The 18,693-nt window shown below is 40.0% G+C and overlaps 2 protein-coding genes across 3 annotated transcripts; both read left to right on the forward strand.

The window, feature by feature from the left end:
• On the forward strand, nucleotides 1-8,728 carry LOC103142498 (probable E3 ubiquitin-protein ligase HERC3). 2 transcript variants are annotated; one of them, XM_007558593.2, is made up of 23 exons: nucleotides 1-307; nucleotides 391-511; nucleotides 595-671; nucleotides 1,008-1,229; nucleotides 1,968-2,059; nucleotides 2,161-2,291; nucleotides 3,155-3,279; nucleotides 3,832-3,908; nucleotides 4,018-4,121; nucleotides 4,241-4,300; nucleotides 4,387-4,492; nucleotides 4,594-4,801; nucleotides 4,904-5,034; nucleotides 5,144-5,245; nucleotides 5,381-5,479; nucleotides 5,670-5,822; nucleotides 5,907-6,041; nucleotides 6,127-6,296; nucleotides 6,388-6,448; nucleotides 6,524-6,594; nucleotides 6,677-6,860; nucleotides 6,950-7,052; nucleotides 7,765-8,728. In XM_007558593.2, the coding sequence occupies exons 1-23, from the start codon at nucleotides 97-99 to the stop codon at nucleotides 7,980-7,982; spliced, it is 2,961 nt and encodes a 986-aa protein (XP_007558655.1). In that variant the 5' UTR covers nucleotides 1-96; the 3' UTR covers nucleotides 7,983-8,728. The 2 variants fall into 2 exon arrangements, with proteins under 2 accessions (XP_007558655.1, XP_016529982.1); XM_016674496.1 differs by having other exon boundaries at nucleotides 6,127-6,289; nucleotides 6,387-6,448.
• Nucleotides 8,729-11,203: 2,475 nt separating this feature from the next.
• LOC103142525 (SNF-related serine/threonine-protein kinase-like) lies at nucleotides 11,204-18,674 on the forward strand. The gene is made up of 3 exons (XM_007558621.2): nucleotides 11,204-11,509; nucleotides 13,473-13,772; nucleotides 15,481-18,674. The coding sequence occupies exons 2-3, from the start codon at nucleotides 13,537-13,539 to the stop codon at nucleotides 15,905-15,907; spliced, it is 663 nt and encodes a 220-aa protein (XP_007558683.1). The 5' UTR covers nucleotides 11,204-11,509; nucleotides 13,473-13,536; the 3' UTR covers nucleotides 15,908-18,674.
• Nucleotides 18,675-18,693: the final 19 nt, after the last annotated feature.

Raw genomic sequence — 18,693 nt, forward strand, 5'->3', positions numbered from 1 at the left:
CGTCGTTGGAAAGAACAACAAGCCCAGTTTCGTTTTTCTTACAGCCGAGTCATTAAAAGGACCCGCTGTAAACGCTTCACAGCCTCATTCACCAACATGTTTTCGTGGGGAGAGGACTACCGGCAGAGCTTTCGCCAGAAAAAGGGCTCAAATGTCCCAACTTCAGATCGAGTTCACTTTTTAAACCTCGGCTTCCACATCAGGGACCTTTCTGCTGCTCCTAATGTTCTCGCTTTCGTCAAAGATGTTGGAGAGGCGTCTATTATCCGCACACAGGAGAGCGCAGATGGGAGAAGAGGGAAACAAAGTGAGTAGTAATCCTTTATAATGACCGGACGGACGAGAGAAAGTTTCATTTTGCACTCATGTGTGCTGTTGCTAAATTTGCAGAGTTTGTTAACTGCGGTGAGAAGATCCGGGCCGTTAGCTGTGGAGATGATGTTGTCACGCTGCTCTCCGACGGAGGTAAAGTCTTCTGCGTGGACCCAAGTATCACTCCGTTCACTCCCAGGTAACAGGGAATTCAAAGCCACTGTTTATTTTTTCCTGCGATGATCTTAGAATGTGTTGGTAAATGTGGTTGTATTTTTTCAGACCTCCACCAGCGCTGTCCAGCGTCATAGTGACCCAGATTGCCTGTGGGAGCCGTCACACTGTTGCTCTCACCAAAGGTACTGTTATCTAGAAGTCTGCTCTATTTCAATATTTGGTTAGAAATATGAGATATTATAGATTTATTAATTATTTGTTAGGATAATTAGTCAATTATTAAAGTGTGGTTTTGTAGAATAATTATTAGTGGTCAGTATCTGAAACAGATTGGGTTTTTTTTTTAAGTTGAGTTCTACAGAGAGGGCCATAAATCCTAAAACAAAAAGATGGGGTAATCAGGCTCTTCCTGGCTGGCACCAATTTTTGGTCTACTTTGAGATCTGACCTCTGGTTAATCCCTCTTGCAGCAGCCAAGAAGAAGAAAAACAACTCAATGGGTGATGTTTTTTCCACAGATGATCAAGTGTACACATGGGGCCAGGACTCCAGGGGTCAGCTGGGACTGGGTGGGAGTAATTCTGGAGCCGGCTCACCTCAACACATCAGATCTCTGTCCGCCGTCCCGGTGGTTCACATCTCTGCAGGAGGAGAGCACAGCTTTGCTCTCACCGTGTCCGGAGGCGTGTTCGGCTGGGGCAGAAATGACTGTGGTCAGCTCGGACTGGGAGACAAAGAAGGTCAGGCACAGATATATTATTACCCTCTGCTTCTGTTCAGACCAGTGGCACGCTGTGTGGCTGATGACTGGTCAGCCACTGAACGCTGTAGAGTCAGATATACAAATATATGAACCTTATTTAAAGTCAGACCTTATTTAAAATTTTTATTTGTTTAACAGCCTTTAATTGTGTTGTAATTATACATTTAAAAGTCTGACTGCTTCCACAGAGGAGAGTTTTCCTGGTCTGGATGTTTCATTCAATCACCTGTCAACCAGTCTGTCAGGCTCAGCACTGCCACCTATCAGTGAGGCAGGGTACTCTCTGCCTCACGCTGCATTTTCCCTGTGATTTTTCTTCGCGAAAGACAAAAATATTTAACCCACATAACTAGACAGACTTAAATAAAACAGTCTGAACGTCACAATGTGCAATGTGTAATTAAATGTGTGTATTGCAAATATAAAGACAGCAATGCGCATTAGACAGCACAACCAGGTGAGACGCAGCTCATATCTGCCTTATGGTTAAAATCATAAGGCAACGATTTCAACCATAAGAATATTTAAATTATACAGAAAACAAATTTGTAGAAGTGCAAAAATGGATTTACTCTTTCTTGTCGTGATGAATGTGAGGAAGAGTCTCACCTTCATCCCCCCGACTGCACGCTGCTAGCTCAGACTGGTATGCTCTAATAAAATGTCCCACATTATTTTACTGCAACTCAAAGTATTTATTTTGTATTTCATACAGATAGAAACACACCAGTGCTGGTCAATTATCTGAACACGAAGAAAGTCACTCATATCTCCTGTGGTCAGGAACACACTGTTGCTCTGACAAAGGTCAGTGATCCTAAAGTCTCGTTTCAGATTTCACAGAAATTGAAGCATTTATTGCCGACATGAAAAGTGAGACTAATCAATGTGGTTGCCTGGTTTTTAAGGACGGTGCAGTGTTTACGTTTGGCTCCGGCCAACACGGACAGCTTGGACACAACTCATTCCGAAATGAGCTCCGTCCTCGCCTTGTTGCAGAGCTCTGGGGGGCAAAGGTCACCAAAACTGCATGTGGGAGGTACTTTAACATACTTTTATAAGCTTATTATGACATCATGTGCACAGTGAGATATTTTCTGATGGGTTTTTTCCCCCCAAACAGATCTACCTTATAGTGACATGACTTAAAGCGAGACTTATACTTATATTGGAAATTGTCCTTCATTGCTCCATCCACTTTCTGGAGTGCGTCCATAGCAGTGGTAGTGAAACAGACCATCTGCGTGATGCTTCACATGTAGTACAGTCTACAGGCCTTACCTTAATCCCCCCCAATACATTTTTCTTGTCACCATGGACAAACACCTCTAACCTTGCGTCATCATGACCATAAAATGTTTTTCTAGATGGCATTTGGTTTGTCCATGTTGGGCATTGCACTCAGTCCATGGTGACTTTGAGGCTCCAGCATCTCCCACTTTATCATCAGTTTATCCAGCCTCAATTGTTCCTAAGCATCCAAAGTATTCTCTGTTTTATTAGGGTCGACAGTTTATGGACAGATGGTTGAAACTTTGACAGAATTGTGCGTTTCAATGGGAAAGCTTTCCCAGACAGATCAAAACTGGATTTGTAATGAAAAAGCCCAACAACATTAAGCTTCTGGAATGATCTCCTCAAATCCCTGACCTAAACTGAGTTGAAAATATGCCTAAAAGCCAGATTTGTACCAGGAAACCAAGCAGTTTAAATGTAGCCCACTAATTCTGCCAAAAAGAGCGATAAAAAAAAAAATGCAATCAGAATTGTATCAGGATGAAATAATCTTTGACTTTTTGCATTTGAAACAAAGGCACATACAAGAGTGTGTATTAAAATTACGTCCATTGTAATGATACTGTAGGTTTGTAATTATTAACCAAACTGCTTTTACTCTTCCAGATATCACACATTGGTGCTGACAGAGCGTATGAAGGCGTACTCCTTTGGTTGTAATGACCATCAGCAGCTGGGACGTGACGAGGAGAGTCATCCGTCTGTCCCACTACCTGTCCAAATATCTCTCTGTAAGTCCTGACGGTTTATACTAAGGTAAAGCTAAAGGTAAAAATGAATTATTGAAGAAACTTTACATTTATTTAAATTACATCTACAGTGGTGGCAGCAGTAAGTGTCACTCTATGAACTAAAACTTCTTTTCAGAGAAAGATGACTGTACCTTTACAGATTATATATGCATTTTGCACTTCCACTGAAAAAAGAGTACGTTGTAAATTTGTCAACCCAAAAGTTTTATATTTTTTTAACCTTTACAAATTTTATTTAACCATAATAAAAACCCATCGAGATTAAAAAACTATTTTTCAAGAGAGTACAGGCCAAGAAGCAGCAATAAATACAACACAGAAAAATAGTTCAACTCTAACTGAGACAAGGAAACTTTATGTATGGTCCATGAACAATGTTAGCAGCAAAATAGCCATGTTATGTCAAACATAAGTCGTCTACATTGCATGTAGATAAGGAAGACTGTTCCTGCAATCTACTAAAAATCACTCTCTTAATAACCGAGAAAAGTAATGTCACATATTTAAATAACATTTATTATTTCTCTGTAGGTCCCACAAACGGTCACCGGATTGAAAACATCTTTGCTGGAGCAGATTGTTCGTTTGCAACCTGGAGACCTAAAGAGGTAACGCCACAAATTCTTGAAAGTTTAGCAATATCTTCATCCTTTTATGTCAACACATAATCTTTTTCCCCACTTTGAGGAATATTTTTTTGTCCTATTTTGTTTCCAGGAGGGATTGAACTCAAAGATCAACATAACGCAACAGCCCATTGAAAAACTGGTGGCTCAGTGGACCTCTGAATGTGATGCACAGTTGGGGCAAGTGGCAAAACAGTAAGAATAATCCAGTTCATGTCATCACCAGATGTTTACTTGCCAAGTATATGATTGAGTAGTTTTTAACGTTTTTTACATTGTGTAATTTTGCTCATGACCTCCTAACACCTTTACAGGGAAATTCGTAGAACGTTTTCCTCTGCTTCAATTGTGAATCGAAGTTTCCTTGACCAGAGGTACGTACAGAGTTTAAAGGTTTAATCTGAATTTCTTTGGTATGTGTTCCTATTTTAAATTGGATGTTTTTTTTAAATCATTTTAGCAAAGATAAGCATTTCCAGACCTCATCAAACTACCCTGGTTTGGATTTATCGTTGGCCAAGAGTGTGTTTGAAAACCTGCTGGCTAAGGGTGTTCTTCAAACCGAGGTTTGATTCTAAAATAAAAACATGCACGTTTTATTTTACGGTCTGATTTAAAGGTGGAAGATGACTTTTAAAACCCAGGTTCTTGTTTTTTGCTCCAACAGGTGGAAAAGGCTGTGCTGCTGTTGCTTCCTCGTCTCGACAACAGACCGGTGGGAGTGGAGGGTTTGAGGGTCTTCCTGGTTCTGACTGAGCTTCTTCATGTGACTCAGAAATATCTTCAGCCACAGACCTCCTCAACAAGCCTGAAGCTGGCTGAGGAAATCACTGCTGCCTTCCAAAAACTTTCTCCTGAAAGCCTCCGGATTATAGGTACAGTGAAACGTGCCTCTGATAAAAGCTAAATCATAAAATGGTTCATAAATAAAGACTTCAATATTAGACCGTCTCTCTCATCAATGCTGTCCTCCTCAGGAGACTGGTGGTATTCACTGTCAACCTGTACCATGACCAGACATGTAAGCGTATGGAAGACGGCCCTCTCATGGCCGGTTTCTCGCTTCTCATTCAAGAGCATCCTGCTGATCCTCCAGAATCTGTACAACGTTAGTATCAACTCCACATTTAATCAAATTAACATTTTGGCAAAAAACGTACGTAATCTCTACCCATGCCTACTCTTTCTGACGCTGCACATTTTTGTCTAATTTAAAGGCCAACAGGAAGAAAATCCCTGAAAAGACATTTTGTGTGGAGTTTAATCCAGCATTTCTTCAAGAAGATCTGCAGCTCTGGCGTAGAATGTCACTAAACAGGGTAAATAATTAGAGGTTAATTTCTACATTTATTTTCATGTATTCAACAAAATAATAAAAAGATATATATATTATTAAGGCAGTCATGATAATAATCTGAATAAAATAAGTTTTTTTATTGTCATTATTTCCTCAGATGGGGGATAATCAACCCCTCTTGCTCTGTGATTTTCCATTTCTTATGGATCTGAAGTCAAAGAAAACGGTTTTTGACACCAACACTGCTTGTATTCAGGTGAATAAGCATCGGCATCAAACATTAACAATAATCCAAATGTATAGTTTTACTTTTCCTCAAAAAGTGAGTGTTGGTACAAGATTAACAGTCTGAAGTACATCTCAAAATGAAGCTGTACAATTTGAAAACAAATGTCTTTCAAAGTTATTCATTTTGTTTTTATTTGAAATTCAAAATTGTTCCTTAGGCAGAGCATCAGAGGGTTTTTGTTCCTCCCTTTGGATGGGTTCCCCAGACAGATCTTTATTTTAAACTCTTCCTGAGCCGAGCTTCACTTTTGGAGGAAGCTTTTGTTCAGCTGGCCTCTGCTCGACAAACTGACCTCAAGAAGCCACTCGTGGTGAGTGTTTAGTTTTTATTATCAATGCTAAACCTCATCAAGGCCACCTTGTCCTCTAAACATTTGTAAATTTGTATTTCTCAGGTTCACCTTGATGGAGACTCAAAGATCACACGGGTCTATATGTCAGATTTTTTTCACCACCTCAACATAGTGAAAGAAAAAAGAGAGATGTTCATGTTGAACGAGTCTGAAACACTCGCCTGGTTCTCCTCCAGAGTAAGAAGACGTTCTCATTCATCTTCAAAATGTTTCCTTTCCCACTAGAGACAGACTTAATATTGTTTATATTTTATTAATGCAGGCAGCAGAGAGAGACCAGAAAAACTTCCACCTGTTTGGGATTCTGTGTGGACTGGCCTTGTACAATAACAGCCTCATACAATTGCCCTTCCCACTGGCTCTGTTCAAAAAGCTGCTCGACATTGAACCAACGCTGGAAGATATGATGGAGTTCAGCGAAGGAGTTGGAGGGTGAGAAAGTATTTAAATTTCACTAAAAGACTGGACAAAATTGTGACTGCTAGATGATTCAATAGCTTCTTTGTTTTGGGTCTTTTTGAAGGCGTCTGCGGTACATACTGGACTACGAAGACGACCTGGAAGACCTGGACATCACCTTCGAGGTTGGTGATAATCTTAGTTATTCTCTGCAGAGGTTTTCATGCAATTTCGCAAACGTCTTCATTCCTTACTTTCAGATTAACTGGGATGAGACAGATGTTGACCTTGATCCTAGTAACCCAGGAAAGCTGGTCACAAACCAAAATAAGTAAGCCACTCAAACCAAAAAGCTCTCATTGTTAATTCAGTTAAAGAGGCTGGCTAATTTCGAATCTCTTTCTCCCAAACAGGAAGGAGTTTGTGGATGCCTACGTGAATTATGCCTTCAACACGTCAGTGGAGGGCGTGTTTCAGGAGTTCAAGCGCGGTTTCTTCCTGGTGTGTGACCAGCAGCTGGTGAAGCTTTTTAGACCAGAGGAGCTGCAGGGAGTCTTAGCGGGTGGAGACGTCTATAACTGGGTGAAGCTCAAACAGGTACACTCAGCTAAATGGTTTTCTGTTTCACTGCTACGTTCTTTGAAATTGCTGCAATAAAACTCATAACTCTGTTTTACTCTACACAGAACACACAGTATGAGTGGGGGAGCGACACCCGACACCCAACCATACAGATGTTTTGGGAAGTTTTTGATGAACTTACTGAAGAACAGAAAAAAGATTTTGTTTGTAAGTAATCTCATATATATATGTTTTGACCTAAGGCAATCACTGGCAAACAAAGAGTCATTGATTCTCTTTTTTATTCTTTTTCAATTGAGTTTATTTATATAAAACAGTCTTAAGGGAAAAACATTTTAAAATAATTTATAAACATTTAAAAATCAGCTCAGATTCCATGTTACCAATGTTTTTCCAACATAGCTATGTGCAATCAACTCATATTTAGTAGAATATAACAATGACAGTCTTTTCTGTTCAACAAACCAGAATGCTGCTTCGAAACTCCACTTTGCTGTGCTTACTCGCCTTTAGTAACACAAACACACAGCTTCTTCGTGTGCAAGGCTTTTCATGTGATTAGACCCGGGCATCCTTATACACCGTTTACAGCTCCACTGCACAGAAAAGCCTCTCACTTTCCTCCTTTCATGCAGCTGATAAAAATGCTGATGAGGGTTTCATTCTTCCCAGGCGGAAATAATACCAAGAGCAGCTGACATCAGAGTTTAGTGTCCAGTGTTAGTGTTGTGTACAGGAAACGCAGTGAAAGTTGCAGGGAAAAGCTTCCAATAGCTTGTATCTCATTACAACAAGTGACACGTATATTATTTTTGAACATGCTTCTTTGTAGTTTGAACACATTTGTCATAAAATCATAAAAATGTTATTATTTGATTGTCTTCTGATTGGATTTTTTTTTTCTTTATGTCTTCCTCAGTGTTTCTGACTGGGTCTCGGAAAGTCCCTGTTCTTGGCATGGACCAGATCAGGATGAAATTAAGAATAAAACAAATCCAGAGTGGCTCCCATGATGAACATTTCCCAGAGTCATTGACGTGTCACTCTATCCTTGAATTGCCGTTGTACTCAACCAAAGACATCATGCGGGAAAGACTGACGGAGGCCCTGGAACCACAGAGAGGATTCAGGATGTGAATCTATTAGCATCTCACACACTTACTCAGAGTAATATATTGCAATGCACTGAAAATAAGCTATTAAAACGAAGTGAAGTGAAAGCACTTCAAATATATATCTCTTATACATTTATACTAAACAAATGACCAATTTTTTTTTGTCTGTGATCTACTGCACTTAGTAATTTTATTTACACAAGGTTTTGCTAAATAAAGTATTTTATTATTATGTCATACAGAGATAAAGTTCAGAGAACAATTTATTTCCTCACATGTTTACATTTTTGGGTTGTCACTTGACTTTGTTCCCTGTCTGTTTAAACAAAGAGTGAAGAAGATTTTTTTTTTTTTTTTTATGAAACATTGACCAGCATATTTAATGTGTATTATTTTGGTGAAGGCACTCATAAAACTGCAATGTTTGTTCAATTGTTCACTGTATGGTGTTTCCTTTATAACTTTGCAATTTTGTATTTTTGTTATGTAAAGCTGCTGGAATGTGCTACACAAATCAACCTGACTTGACTTGACTTAAACTATTCATATGATCACTGAAATATGCCTTAAATGAATATTAGCCACCATGGCTACTCAATGGCAGGGAGTCTGGTGATTATTTTATGTTTTAGAAATTGTAATAATTGCTTATTCTTTGTGATTTTTGACTTTCACATTTGTAACTGTAGAATAAGCTACAATGTGTAGTTGGAAATAATTAAAGACTGGTGGTTATTGGGGAAAAAATGGGATTTGGTTTGAGAAAAATATTGTGATAAATGCAGCTTGCTGGCTACATTCCTTCATGTATTTCATAAAACTAAAAAAAAAAAAATAAACATATCAGTTTATATGTGTACATATCAACTGAATAAGCAATAGTCATGAAGTAAAACTAATCATTACAGGTTACTGCTACTGTTTCTGTTACAGTTTGCAGAACATGAAGAAAATAAACAACGTGGTGGAGCCAAATGTGTGAAAAAAGAAAAAAACGTTTAAGAGCAAGACTCGAACACAAACCGTTTTCTCTTTTGACTTCTCTTGCTGGAGGGGATAATAAACCACTAGATGGCGCTGTTATTCTGCTGTTAAATATACCGTGAACGGAAACAAAGAACAGGGATGAGATCATCATTTCACACTGATGCAGCTTCAAAGTGTAACTTGCTTAAAATCTCAAACCTTCACGAACTGAGATGCATAATTTTAAATAAATGCAAAGAATTATAATATTTTCGTAAATACTCAACAGTCCCTAATTTTATTTTATTTTTTTTAAATGCTATTGGGAATGTTAAATAAATGTTATAGTAATGACCAGATTTGCATAAAATACAAGGTGACAGGAGAGAAAGAAACTATAAAGCTTAGAGAATCAAAACAAATACCAAACAATTATTTGAGATTGAATTATTGTAAATGATGTGATATTTTGACTACAATTAAATATATATTAAACAAATCAATACAAAGGTATGTTTTAACTAATAGAAGATGAAAGATGACTATGGATGTTAAAGGATGGCCAAAAATGATCAGAAAGGCAAATTACACACAAAGAGAAGCAACACAAGAGGCAATCAAATTTAGTTCAAAAGGGGGAAAAACATAAACAGAGGCTAAAACAGTCCATGTAACATGTTTACTTAAAACTTATTTGGACATTGAAATAGATTCTATAAAAGACACTTTCTCTCTGTCTGATTTTACGCAAAATTAAACATTTTCTGTTTTGGGTTTTTTAGTGTTTAAAAGTTATTTCTTGATAGATTGTTTTTAATTTCCTTAAGAATTTATTTTACTGTCTTCAAAGTTAGAGATTTGCACACATTAAGATTACTATGCCCAGATGAATATGTTGTGGATTTGTAACCTTCTAACAAGGTACTACCCAACATTTATGTCATGTCAGGTACACCTGTAGATGCATTTTAGTGCATCACCTCAAACACATTGCTTCCTTGTGTTGTGATCCCACAGGAAAACCAAGTGAAATCTGTCAAGTTAGGAAGATAACTGAGGCCTGAACTACAATTTCCAGATGCTTGAAGATGCCACATTCCTCTACTCATACGGCCATATTCCAGTACAAACACGATGGGAATGCCCACCAGTCACACAATGGCCTGAGACTGGTTCCTTGTTCTATAAATAAATGTGTTTTGGTGCAAAATGTCCCCGTGAACCCCAGAAGAAAAGCACAAATTGAAGCAAGTAAGAAGGTTTCACTATCTACTGTGAAACTAGTTCTGTACCAATAGGCTGAAAGGCCACTCAGAAAGAAAGAAGTCAACATAAAAAGACTGATTACAGTTTTCACTCAAAGGCAAAGGCCTGGATTTTTAAAGATATGTTCCATAGTTTGAGGAAACAAAAATTAATACTAATAGTAAGAGGTAAAAGATGAAGCTTTACATGCCTGAGACAACATCCTAACTGTGAAGTATGGGGTTGACAGCATCGTGATGTGAGAGTGTTTATCTGCAGGAAGAACTTGCATTTTACTATGAGAAAATATCAAAGCAAGAGCTAATGACGTAAACAAGAAAAGGTGCCAGGGTTGGGGTAAACATCCACTCCCACACCCCAAGCCTTCCTTCTTGGTTGTGCTAATGAAGAAAAACTCAATCTAGCACACATTATACTCAAGGCCCAGGGGCCAAAACTGGCCCACAATAGCTTGTTATGTGGCCCTCTATACTCTATAGGGCAACAGAACCTTCAAGGTTAACAGTTGTGTATTAAATATTATTTTATCAATCAAATCAAAGCAGATTTAATCTGTGCACTGTAAACTTACATCGATGTGAAGAGATGTTCAATATAATTTAAATTAAAGAAGTACTGAACGCAGGCAGCCTCTGATTAATATGCCTGCAATCTGCTAATATTTTATCAGTATTTTCTGCCACAACTGGCCCCTTGAGGACATTCATGATCTTGATATGGCCCGAGCTGTAAATAATTTTGACACCTCTGATCTAGCAGACCGAATAGAAACAAAACAGATACAAACGACCCGACTGTGAATCACCTTGCTCATAATCAGACCGTGTATCACTAAATATGGGGTGTTATGGGTCGTTTTGTCTCGATGCAAATCAGAGAACAAACTCACAGGAGTCCGTTACATAATTTCTTGGACTTCACATGAGTTCATTCAGTTATTTTCCACTCCGCTACGAGAAGCTCGCCGCCGCTGGACGCCGCGCCGCACCGCGCACGGGCCGCGAGGGCGAGCTGGAATGCATTGACGTCAGAAGGAAGCTGCTGGGCACTGCGCGTGCACGCCCAGTTCTCATTGATTTAGCCGCTGCAGAAGCGGGCACGCGGCTCTTCAGCTGGAGAGAGTCGTATCAAGAAGAAGAAGAAGTGGAAAAGAGTGGCTCCTCCAGGAACCGACATGGAGCGCAGCGAGGGAGCAGAACGAGGAGGCGATGATGCCGCTCGTCTCCGCGTCTGAATTCAGCGGTGACACCGAGGCTTTGGGAGGCTGCGGAGATACGGAGCCGCTTGCAGTTATCACGGGACATTTGCGCAACAATGGTAAGTTAGCGCCGCTGCTGCTGTTGTTTGTCCGACGTTGTAGCGGAGTGATGTTGCTGCGGAGGAGCCGATGAGCTGTTCAGCCAGGATGGTGACTGTGTGCCAAGTTGGGACTGCAGTTTGAACAGCTGGCCTCAAGTCCATGCTGAAACAAACTGATGGACACTAACCCTGTTAGTGTCATTTAAAAAGGAGGCCTGTCAGTGTGAACTTGGCCCAGTGAAGCTGTTTAAAGGGGTGTTAAAGAGGCTTGCAGCTCTGCTTGATGACGCTGCAAGTGATGAAGTGCTGCTGATGATGATCAAACTGATCAAATGTATTTATTTGAAAAGGACATTTGCTTATAAAACTAAAAAAAGGCTGTTATGGAAAGGCAAATTAAATAACACGAATAACTGGTTGAATAAATTAGAACTAGATTGACTAGATTCAACCAAAGGTTAAACAAGATAAAAACAACAGATTGCAAACTGCACATATAGAAAATAAAATATATATATATATTTAAAACGTAACCACAAATATGCTGAACATGGAAAACATCTGGATCAGATTCAAGCAAAAGCTCTTTAAGACACAATATATGTGCTGAAAAATGCCAGATAATCACTAGAGATGCAAAATTATTAATTATTACGATTATCAAATGCAAATTAACTCAAAAATAGAGAGGAATAAAGTGGGAAAGAGTACACAATTGATTCACTGCTGCATTTGTAAAGCCAAAAATCCAGTAAGAGTAACAAATGTTACAAGTGGAATGGTTTGGCATTGAGTGAAATAGTAATTTGATCCCTGAGCAAAACGTGAATCTGAACTGTGTGAAGAAAGCTTCCATGATATGCACAGCAGCAAGACATTTTCCTTACTTGGTCACCAGATGTGTTTAGTCCTTAGAAGATATTTTTGGTCCACTCCTCTGTATATAAACTCTCTAATTGTTTGGGCTTCTTGGCTGGAGCTTGGTAACTCAAAGCTTCAGCTCCTTCCTCAGATCTTTTGTTAGACTGAGGTCTGGAGGGGGTGTTGTAAGCCACTCCATGACCTTAACGTGGTTCTTCTGGGGCCTCTCCTTTGTTGTGCTGGTGGTACTAATTTAATTTGACTCAAACACTTTGCCTTAAACCTTCTCTGAATCAGACAGCTAATACACCTGCTCATAAGATCAAAAATAGCATAAAGATAATTAAAAAATAAACAGAGATATGAATTAAGCTATAATGGAATCAAAATGACTGAACAAAACTTAAGTAAACATTTTTAAGGGAACATATTATCATGAACTAAACCTTTTAGAGTCCTTTGGAAGAAAAATGAGGCCGAAACATCACAGATTGTCAACTGTACGTAGTAATGTGTTTCTTCCATATTCCTACACGGAGCAGCACCACCGTGTAGGAGGTCCATGTCTGTTGTCCTGGCGTAAACAAACAAAAACAATGACGTCGTTGCTCCAGATGTTGACGGTTGCGTTGATGAAGGTGGTGGTGGAGAACTCTCCACTCTGGGGATGGAGGATACAATCATGACATCACCAGGTTTAGTGTCGTCTCCTGACACAAACCCATGCTCACTTGGACTTGAGCGCCGTTATACATTACGGTTTCTTGTTACAGTATTGATTCGACGTGCCATTTGTGCTTCGGATGGTGATATTTGAGACAAACTCAAACACAAGCCCTCCAACATCAGAGACGATAACGGAATATTTCTCCCTCTGCTGCTCACATTGTGCTGTAATTCTGTAATCCGCTCTTGGTACTTAATCTAAACTTGTTCTGTCGTCTGTCTGCCATTGTTAAATGAAGTGGAACATTGGTCTACTTTTGGTCCGGTGTCTCGAGGGATGGGGCATTAACAGCAGCTGACCTCGTCTAAAGCCTTTCTCCCTTTGGGCCAGAGGCCAAAGTTGTCCTCACAGTCATTTCGTTTCATTGTTTTGTCTTTTTCTTTATCCTGCTAGGCAACCCCCCAGCATTGAGGAACTCTTGACTCAGCCAACTTCCCTCCACCCTTTTGTTTCAACCATGGACTCCTCAAGGGATTTGACCTCAGCCCTGGACGGGCCTGCGGACCCCAGAGACTTCTCCGGTCGCTCCGATCTCAGCGGCCTCTACCATCTGGGCCGGACGCTGGGAAGGGGCCACTTTGCTGTTGTGAAACTGGGCCGTCATGTCAACACGGGGCAACTGGTGGCTGTGAAGATGATCGATAAGACTAAACTGGATGTCATGGCAACAAGCCACCTCTTACAAGAAGTCAGGTGAGAATTGATCATTACGTTTTAAATTTGTAATCAACTATTCTACGAGAAACGGATTCAAGAAATATTAATGATATTGTCAAAAAAGACATGAGAGAACAAGTCTATTTGAATGCATGCTGTGCTTGTCCTAGTGAAATTAGATAAAAATAATTTATATTTTATTTGAGGATACAATGAAAAAACTGGTGATTTTGGGGAATTCAAAAATAAGATAAAATTTCACAGTGTAGAAATTCTTTATTTCAATACAATTTACCACATAGTGCTTTGATATCAATAGTTGTTGGGGAAACGCTAATTGCTTGGCTAGTGACCTGAATCAGACGATTTTCAAATTTATATTAAAATCTCTCAATAATCAGATTAAAATTTTTCCACACTGTAATCCCTCCACCCACGTCCTCATGTCTCTTTTTGTCGGAGGAAGGTCAGACTGGTGAGGCGTTTAAGCATCTTGGTGTATTTTGCACAAGTGACGATCAGGTAGAGTGAGAAATGGAAAAATTGAGGATTTGTCCTTTTTTATTGCCTCTTTAATTTGTAATGTTAAAAAGAAGAATGCAATGAAAGACAAAACTCTCGATTCACTGCATATTCGACCCTGACTGATCATTATGAATTATGAAGGGCTAAATTTATTCAGTTGACTCCACTGCAGTCACCATGTTTTACATGGAGCAGTTATCACCTCCAGAGTGATGAAGGGAGACAGAAGATAATGAGAAAGAAATCGAAAAAAAAAAAAACTGTAAATGCTAGAAGTTACGGAAAAAAAAAGAAAACATAATCTGCAGTAAACTGAATTATCGTGACACAACAGTTTGACATCAACAGCAGTTTAAATTGATTTGGTGCAAATAAATAAATAAATAAATAAATAGAGATTCATGGACAGTGGTCAGAATTTGCTTGGTTCTCTTTGATTGGTGATCAGCATGTCAGATACTGAGAAACAAAGTTTTCCTAATCAGATCTAAGACCTCCTGTTCAAAGAGAGTTGTTCCTTTCTACTGCAGCCACATACATGCTTGGTATGAGCGATTGTCTCAAAGTTAATGACACGATGCATTCATCTGTCCTCGGTGGCCATACGCTCGTTTAGGAGGGATTGCTGCAAAGTCGGTGACCCAATGCAATCAGCTGAGTTTCCTAAAATAACTAGCCTTTTTTTTTTACTAACTAGCCTGACAAACAAGCAGCATTCATGCAAGAATGACTCTTGCCTGAGGTGTTGGTCATTAAATTGGTTTTGTATAAATAAACCAAATGTAGTTTAACTGGATTAAATTAGCATGGTGCCCTTTATTTTTAGAATTTAATGACAAATCAGATAAAAATAAAGGATATTTTCATGTATACATAGTCTCACCTCCTGAGACTAAACAACAGCTGGTAACTTGAAGCTACAGACATCCAGACAATTCATTGTCATTTAGTGTTGAGAGTGGGCCGAAAAATGTGCATGCAAGTGAGCATGCACGGTTCTTTCTGTAGCATAATGTTGTGCTGTTAATAATAAAACATTCCTATTGTGAAGAAAACCGCCATCTGTCCACCTCTTTAACAAAAGGAATCACAAAAACATGACAAATCCACTCTGCAAAATGTACTCGCATACAAAGCACTTTTGTTTACATTTACACTAGAGCCACAGTTTGTATTTCTTGAATTGCAACATAAATCAACTATTGTTGCGCATTTGTAGGTGCATGAGGCTGGTGCAGCATCCCAACGTGGTTCGGCTCTATGAAGTCATCGACACTCCCACCACGCTCTACCTGGTCATGGAGCTGGCCGAAGGCGGTGACCTCTACGATTACATCCTGCGCCACGAAGGAGGCGTGGTGGAATGCACCGCCAAGCGTCACTTTGCCCAGATTGTGCGAGCGGTGTCGTACTGCCACCAGCTGCACGTGGTGCACCGGGACCTGAAGCCGGAAAACGTGGTGTTTTTCCCCCAGCAGGGCGCCGTCAAGCTGACAGACTTTGGCTTCAGCAATTTATTCCAGCCTGGGATGATGCTGGCCACCAGCTGTGGGTCGCTGGCTTATTCTGCTCCAGAGATCCTGCTGGGAGAGGAATATGATGCTCCAGCTGTGGGTGAGAAACTCAATCGTGTTTATTTCCACTAGAGAATGTTGGATTTGGATGATTGATTGTTTTTATTGTGGGTCTAAATCATTTTTGAAACATCAAAAACGCTTTAGTTTTTGAGGCATTCTAAATGTTTGCTTTAAGAAAACATTTATTTTTTCCTGACCAAAAATTTCTGCAAACTCTGAAAACTATCTACTATTAAGCTAATTCCGCAGTCCTAGAATTGCAACTGACTCTCTTTGTAATTTTTTATTTCACTTTTGTACTCTAAAACTATTACATTTATTCAAATCTAATAGTCTTAGAGTTAATTCCTAGACAACAAGTTGTGGACAATTCGGAAAAATGGTTTGATTGTTGTTGCAGCCAATATTTGACATATGAACTAGATGCTAATATCAGTTCACATTTTGCAGCCCATGCAGGGCTTAAAAAAAAGTGAAATAAAGATTGACCCCCTTTATTTCAGGGGTCAGTCAACAGCCAACAAGATAAAAACGGCTTAAAAAATGATGAGTGTATGCGTTCATGTATACCCATGGTGGATTCATGAGAGTGCATTTCCAGTGCACTTAACTTATGAATGAAGTCTGCTGATTTAATTTGTCACTTATGAGAGCTGCTCAAAAACATTACAGTAAAGTAAAGAATAAAACCAGAGAGAAGGAGAGTTATTGTAGCACTTTTTGGCTTAAAAAGCTCTAGTTGTTACATTGGTATGATGGATGCAGTTGTCAGCAGCTCTAGTTCCACTAGAGCTATCTCAATAAAAGATGGCCCTCAAAAAGGCTTTTTTCCAGAGCAACTTCTCGAATTGGTAACTGTAAAAGGCTGCGTGTCCGTCTCTGCCCTCCTGACCCTGCGTGGGTATTCCTCTCGTGTTTTCGTGTTCGCTCCTCTTCGTTCACGTGCCGACGTGTGAATGCGCCGGGGTCTGAGCGCGTCTGCTGAGGATTAGTGTTTGTATTTGGGTCAGCCCGTTGTGAGCCAACCGGACTCGTTCTGCACTGCAGCCCTCCCTGCAGAGCAGGTCGCAGAGCGGAAACGGGAAGCTCTGTGCCTTTTCTGCTCGCTCTGATTGGGAAGGCTGCGCTGATTGTGGGATTTGACATTGCAGGAACAGAAGGGGAGCTGAGGGATTTGGTTTTATGTGTCCCATTTGTGGGGTTGGAGGAGGAAGAGAAGGGAGAGGCGGAGGGGGAGGGTGTCTGCCTCAGGGAGGTAGTGGTCTTATCTGCTAAGCTGGAATAGGCTGGATTTTTGTTTTGGCAGAATCTGGCCCACTTCTTTACTCTGGTTGCATCTGCACTGAATACATGCAACCCCACTGCAATTAGTGCTCTCTTGTAGAAGGACATTTGGTGCATTTAAGTTGCAAATGGGCTCCAAATGACAGCATGTGTAATTTAAGTGCTTGTGAATTGTCTGTTTTTATTTTTCCATGTGACCTTGCCCCGTGTAACAATGGGAGGGGTGATGAAGAAACGCAGCTCAACTTTCAGCACGACTCGCGAGTTGCATCAGTTCCTTTTTCCTCGGGTCGGTTCCTGTTTCTGAAGGGACGTCCTATTAAATACATTTTTTTATTAGCTCCTCTCAAGAACATGCTCTGCTTCGTTGCAAAGGAAGTGCACTTTCTCTGCCCTATTTTCATATCGTCCAGCGTGACTCAGCCTGTCGATAACACGGCTTTGTCATCGCTTCTATAGAAACGTACTCTTCTGACTCCCTCGCTCATGAACACATATGTATTTATGGATGTAATCCTGAGCTGCACGCCGGAGGAGATGTCCCTCAGAGATGTCTCGGCTTAGTGAGATGACTCATAAACCGTCACAAACACCGCGACTGCTCTCTGTGCCGCTCTAAGCAGGCCTCCTTCACTGTACATGTGCGCTCTGTTTGACGTGTGTTTCATAAGAGGCAGAGAAAGAGGGAAGATGTTCACAAGGCGTAAAATGCAGTAATATGAGGTCGGTCCATAACTTTATACATGCAATCGACTGCAAACCTAAGAGAACTGCTGACAGAGTTGTGAAATTCTTGTAATCCTGTCACATTCTTAAAGGGATAAGTTTTTTTTTTATTAGGGTCGTGTTGACTACTTTTGAGTAGTCACTATCTTTTCTACATTAGACATCACTTGGAAGAATTTCAAATTGGAGCAGCTGGGACACTCCCTATGTACAGAATGAAGATAAATAGGAGAAATGTAGAACTCCCCCTAAATCAGCTGATTAGCAAATACAGCTGATTTAGCTGCTCAATTTTCTCTTAAGGGGAGTTGAAAATACTGACTGCCTGTAAATACCCCCCTCACACACAATCCTCACTTTGAAAAGTTCAAACTTTGCCATTTTTAAAATGGCAAAATCTGAGCAGTGGGATGAACCGAGTCTGACAGTTTGCGTCCTCAGACTCAGCTCCTCGGGTTAAAGTCTTTGCAAGTGTGAAAACACCTCATGACATCCCCTTAGCTTGCTGCCACAACACATGCACCTCTCATTTCTTTCTTGTTTTGTGGAAGCTGAAGGTCGGTTGCGAGGGGCACATGGAAAGCCCCCTGCACTCACAGATCCTGTTATAGATCAGGAAAGAGCAGCACAGCCGGAGAGGCATTTTTTTGTTGTTGTTGTAACAAAACCCCTTTGTGTTTTCACATCAACCTGAAGGCTGGTGATTTGTTTATACCAACAATTAATGTTCCAGTGCTTGGAAAGGACACCTTCGTCACAGCAACACAGTATAATAATAACAAAAAGAAAAAGTTAGCTTTGTAACAAAATCTACAAACAGAATTTTTTTACTACTCAGCATGTCC

This window comes from Poecilia formosa, unplaced genomic scaffold, assembly GCF_000485575.1.
Source record: "Poecilia formosa unplaced genomic scaffold, Poecilia_formosa-5.1.2 Scaffold97, whole genome shotgun sequence".
NCBI lineage: Eukaryota > Metazoa > Chordata > Actinopteri > Cyprinodontiformes > Poeciliidae > Poecilia > Poecilia formosa.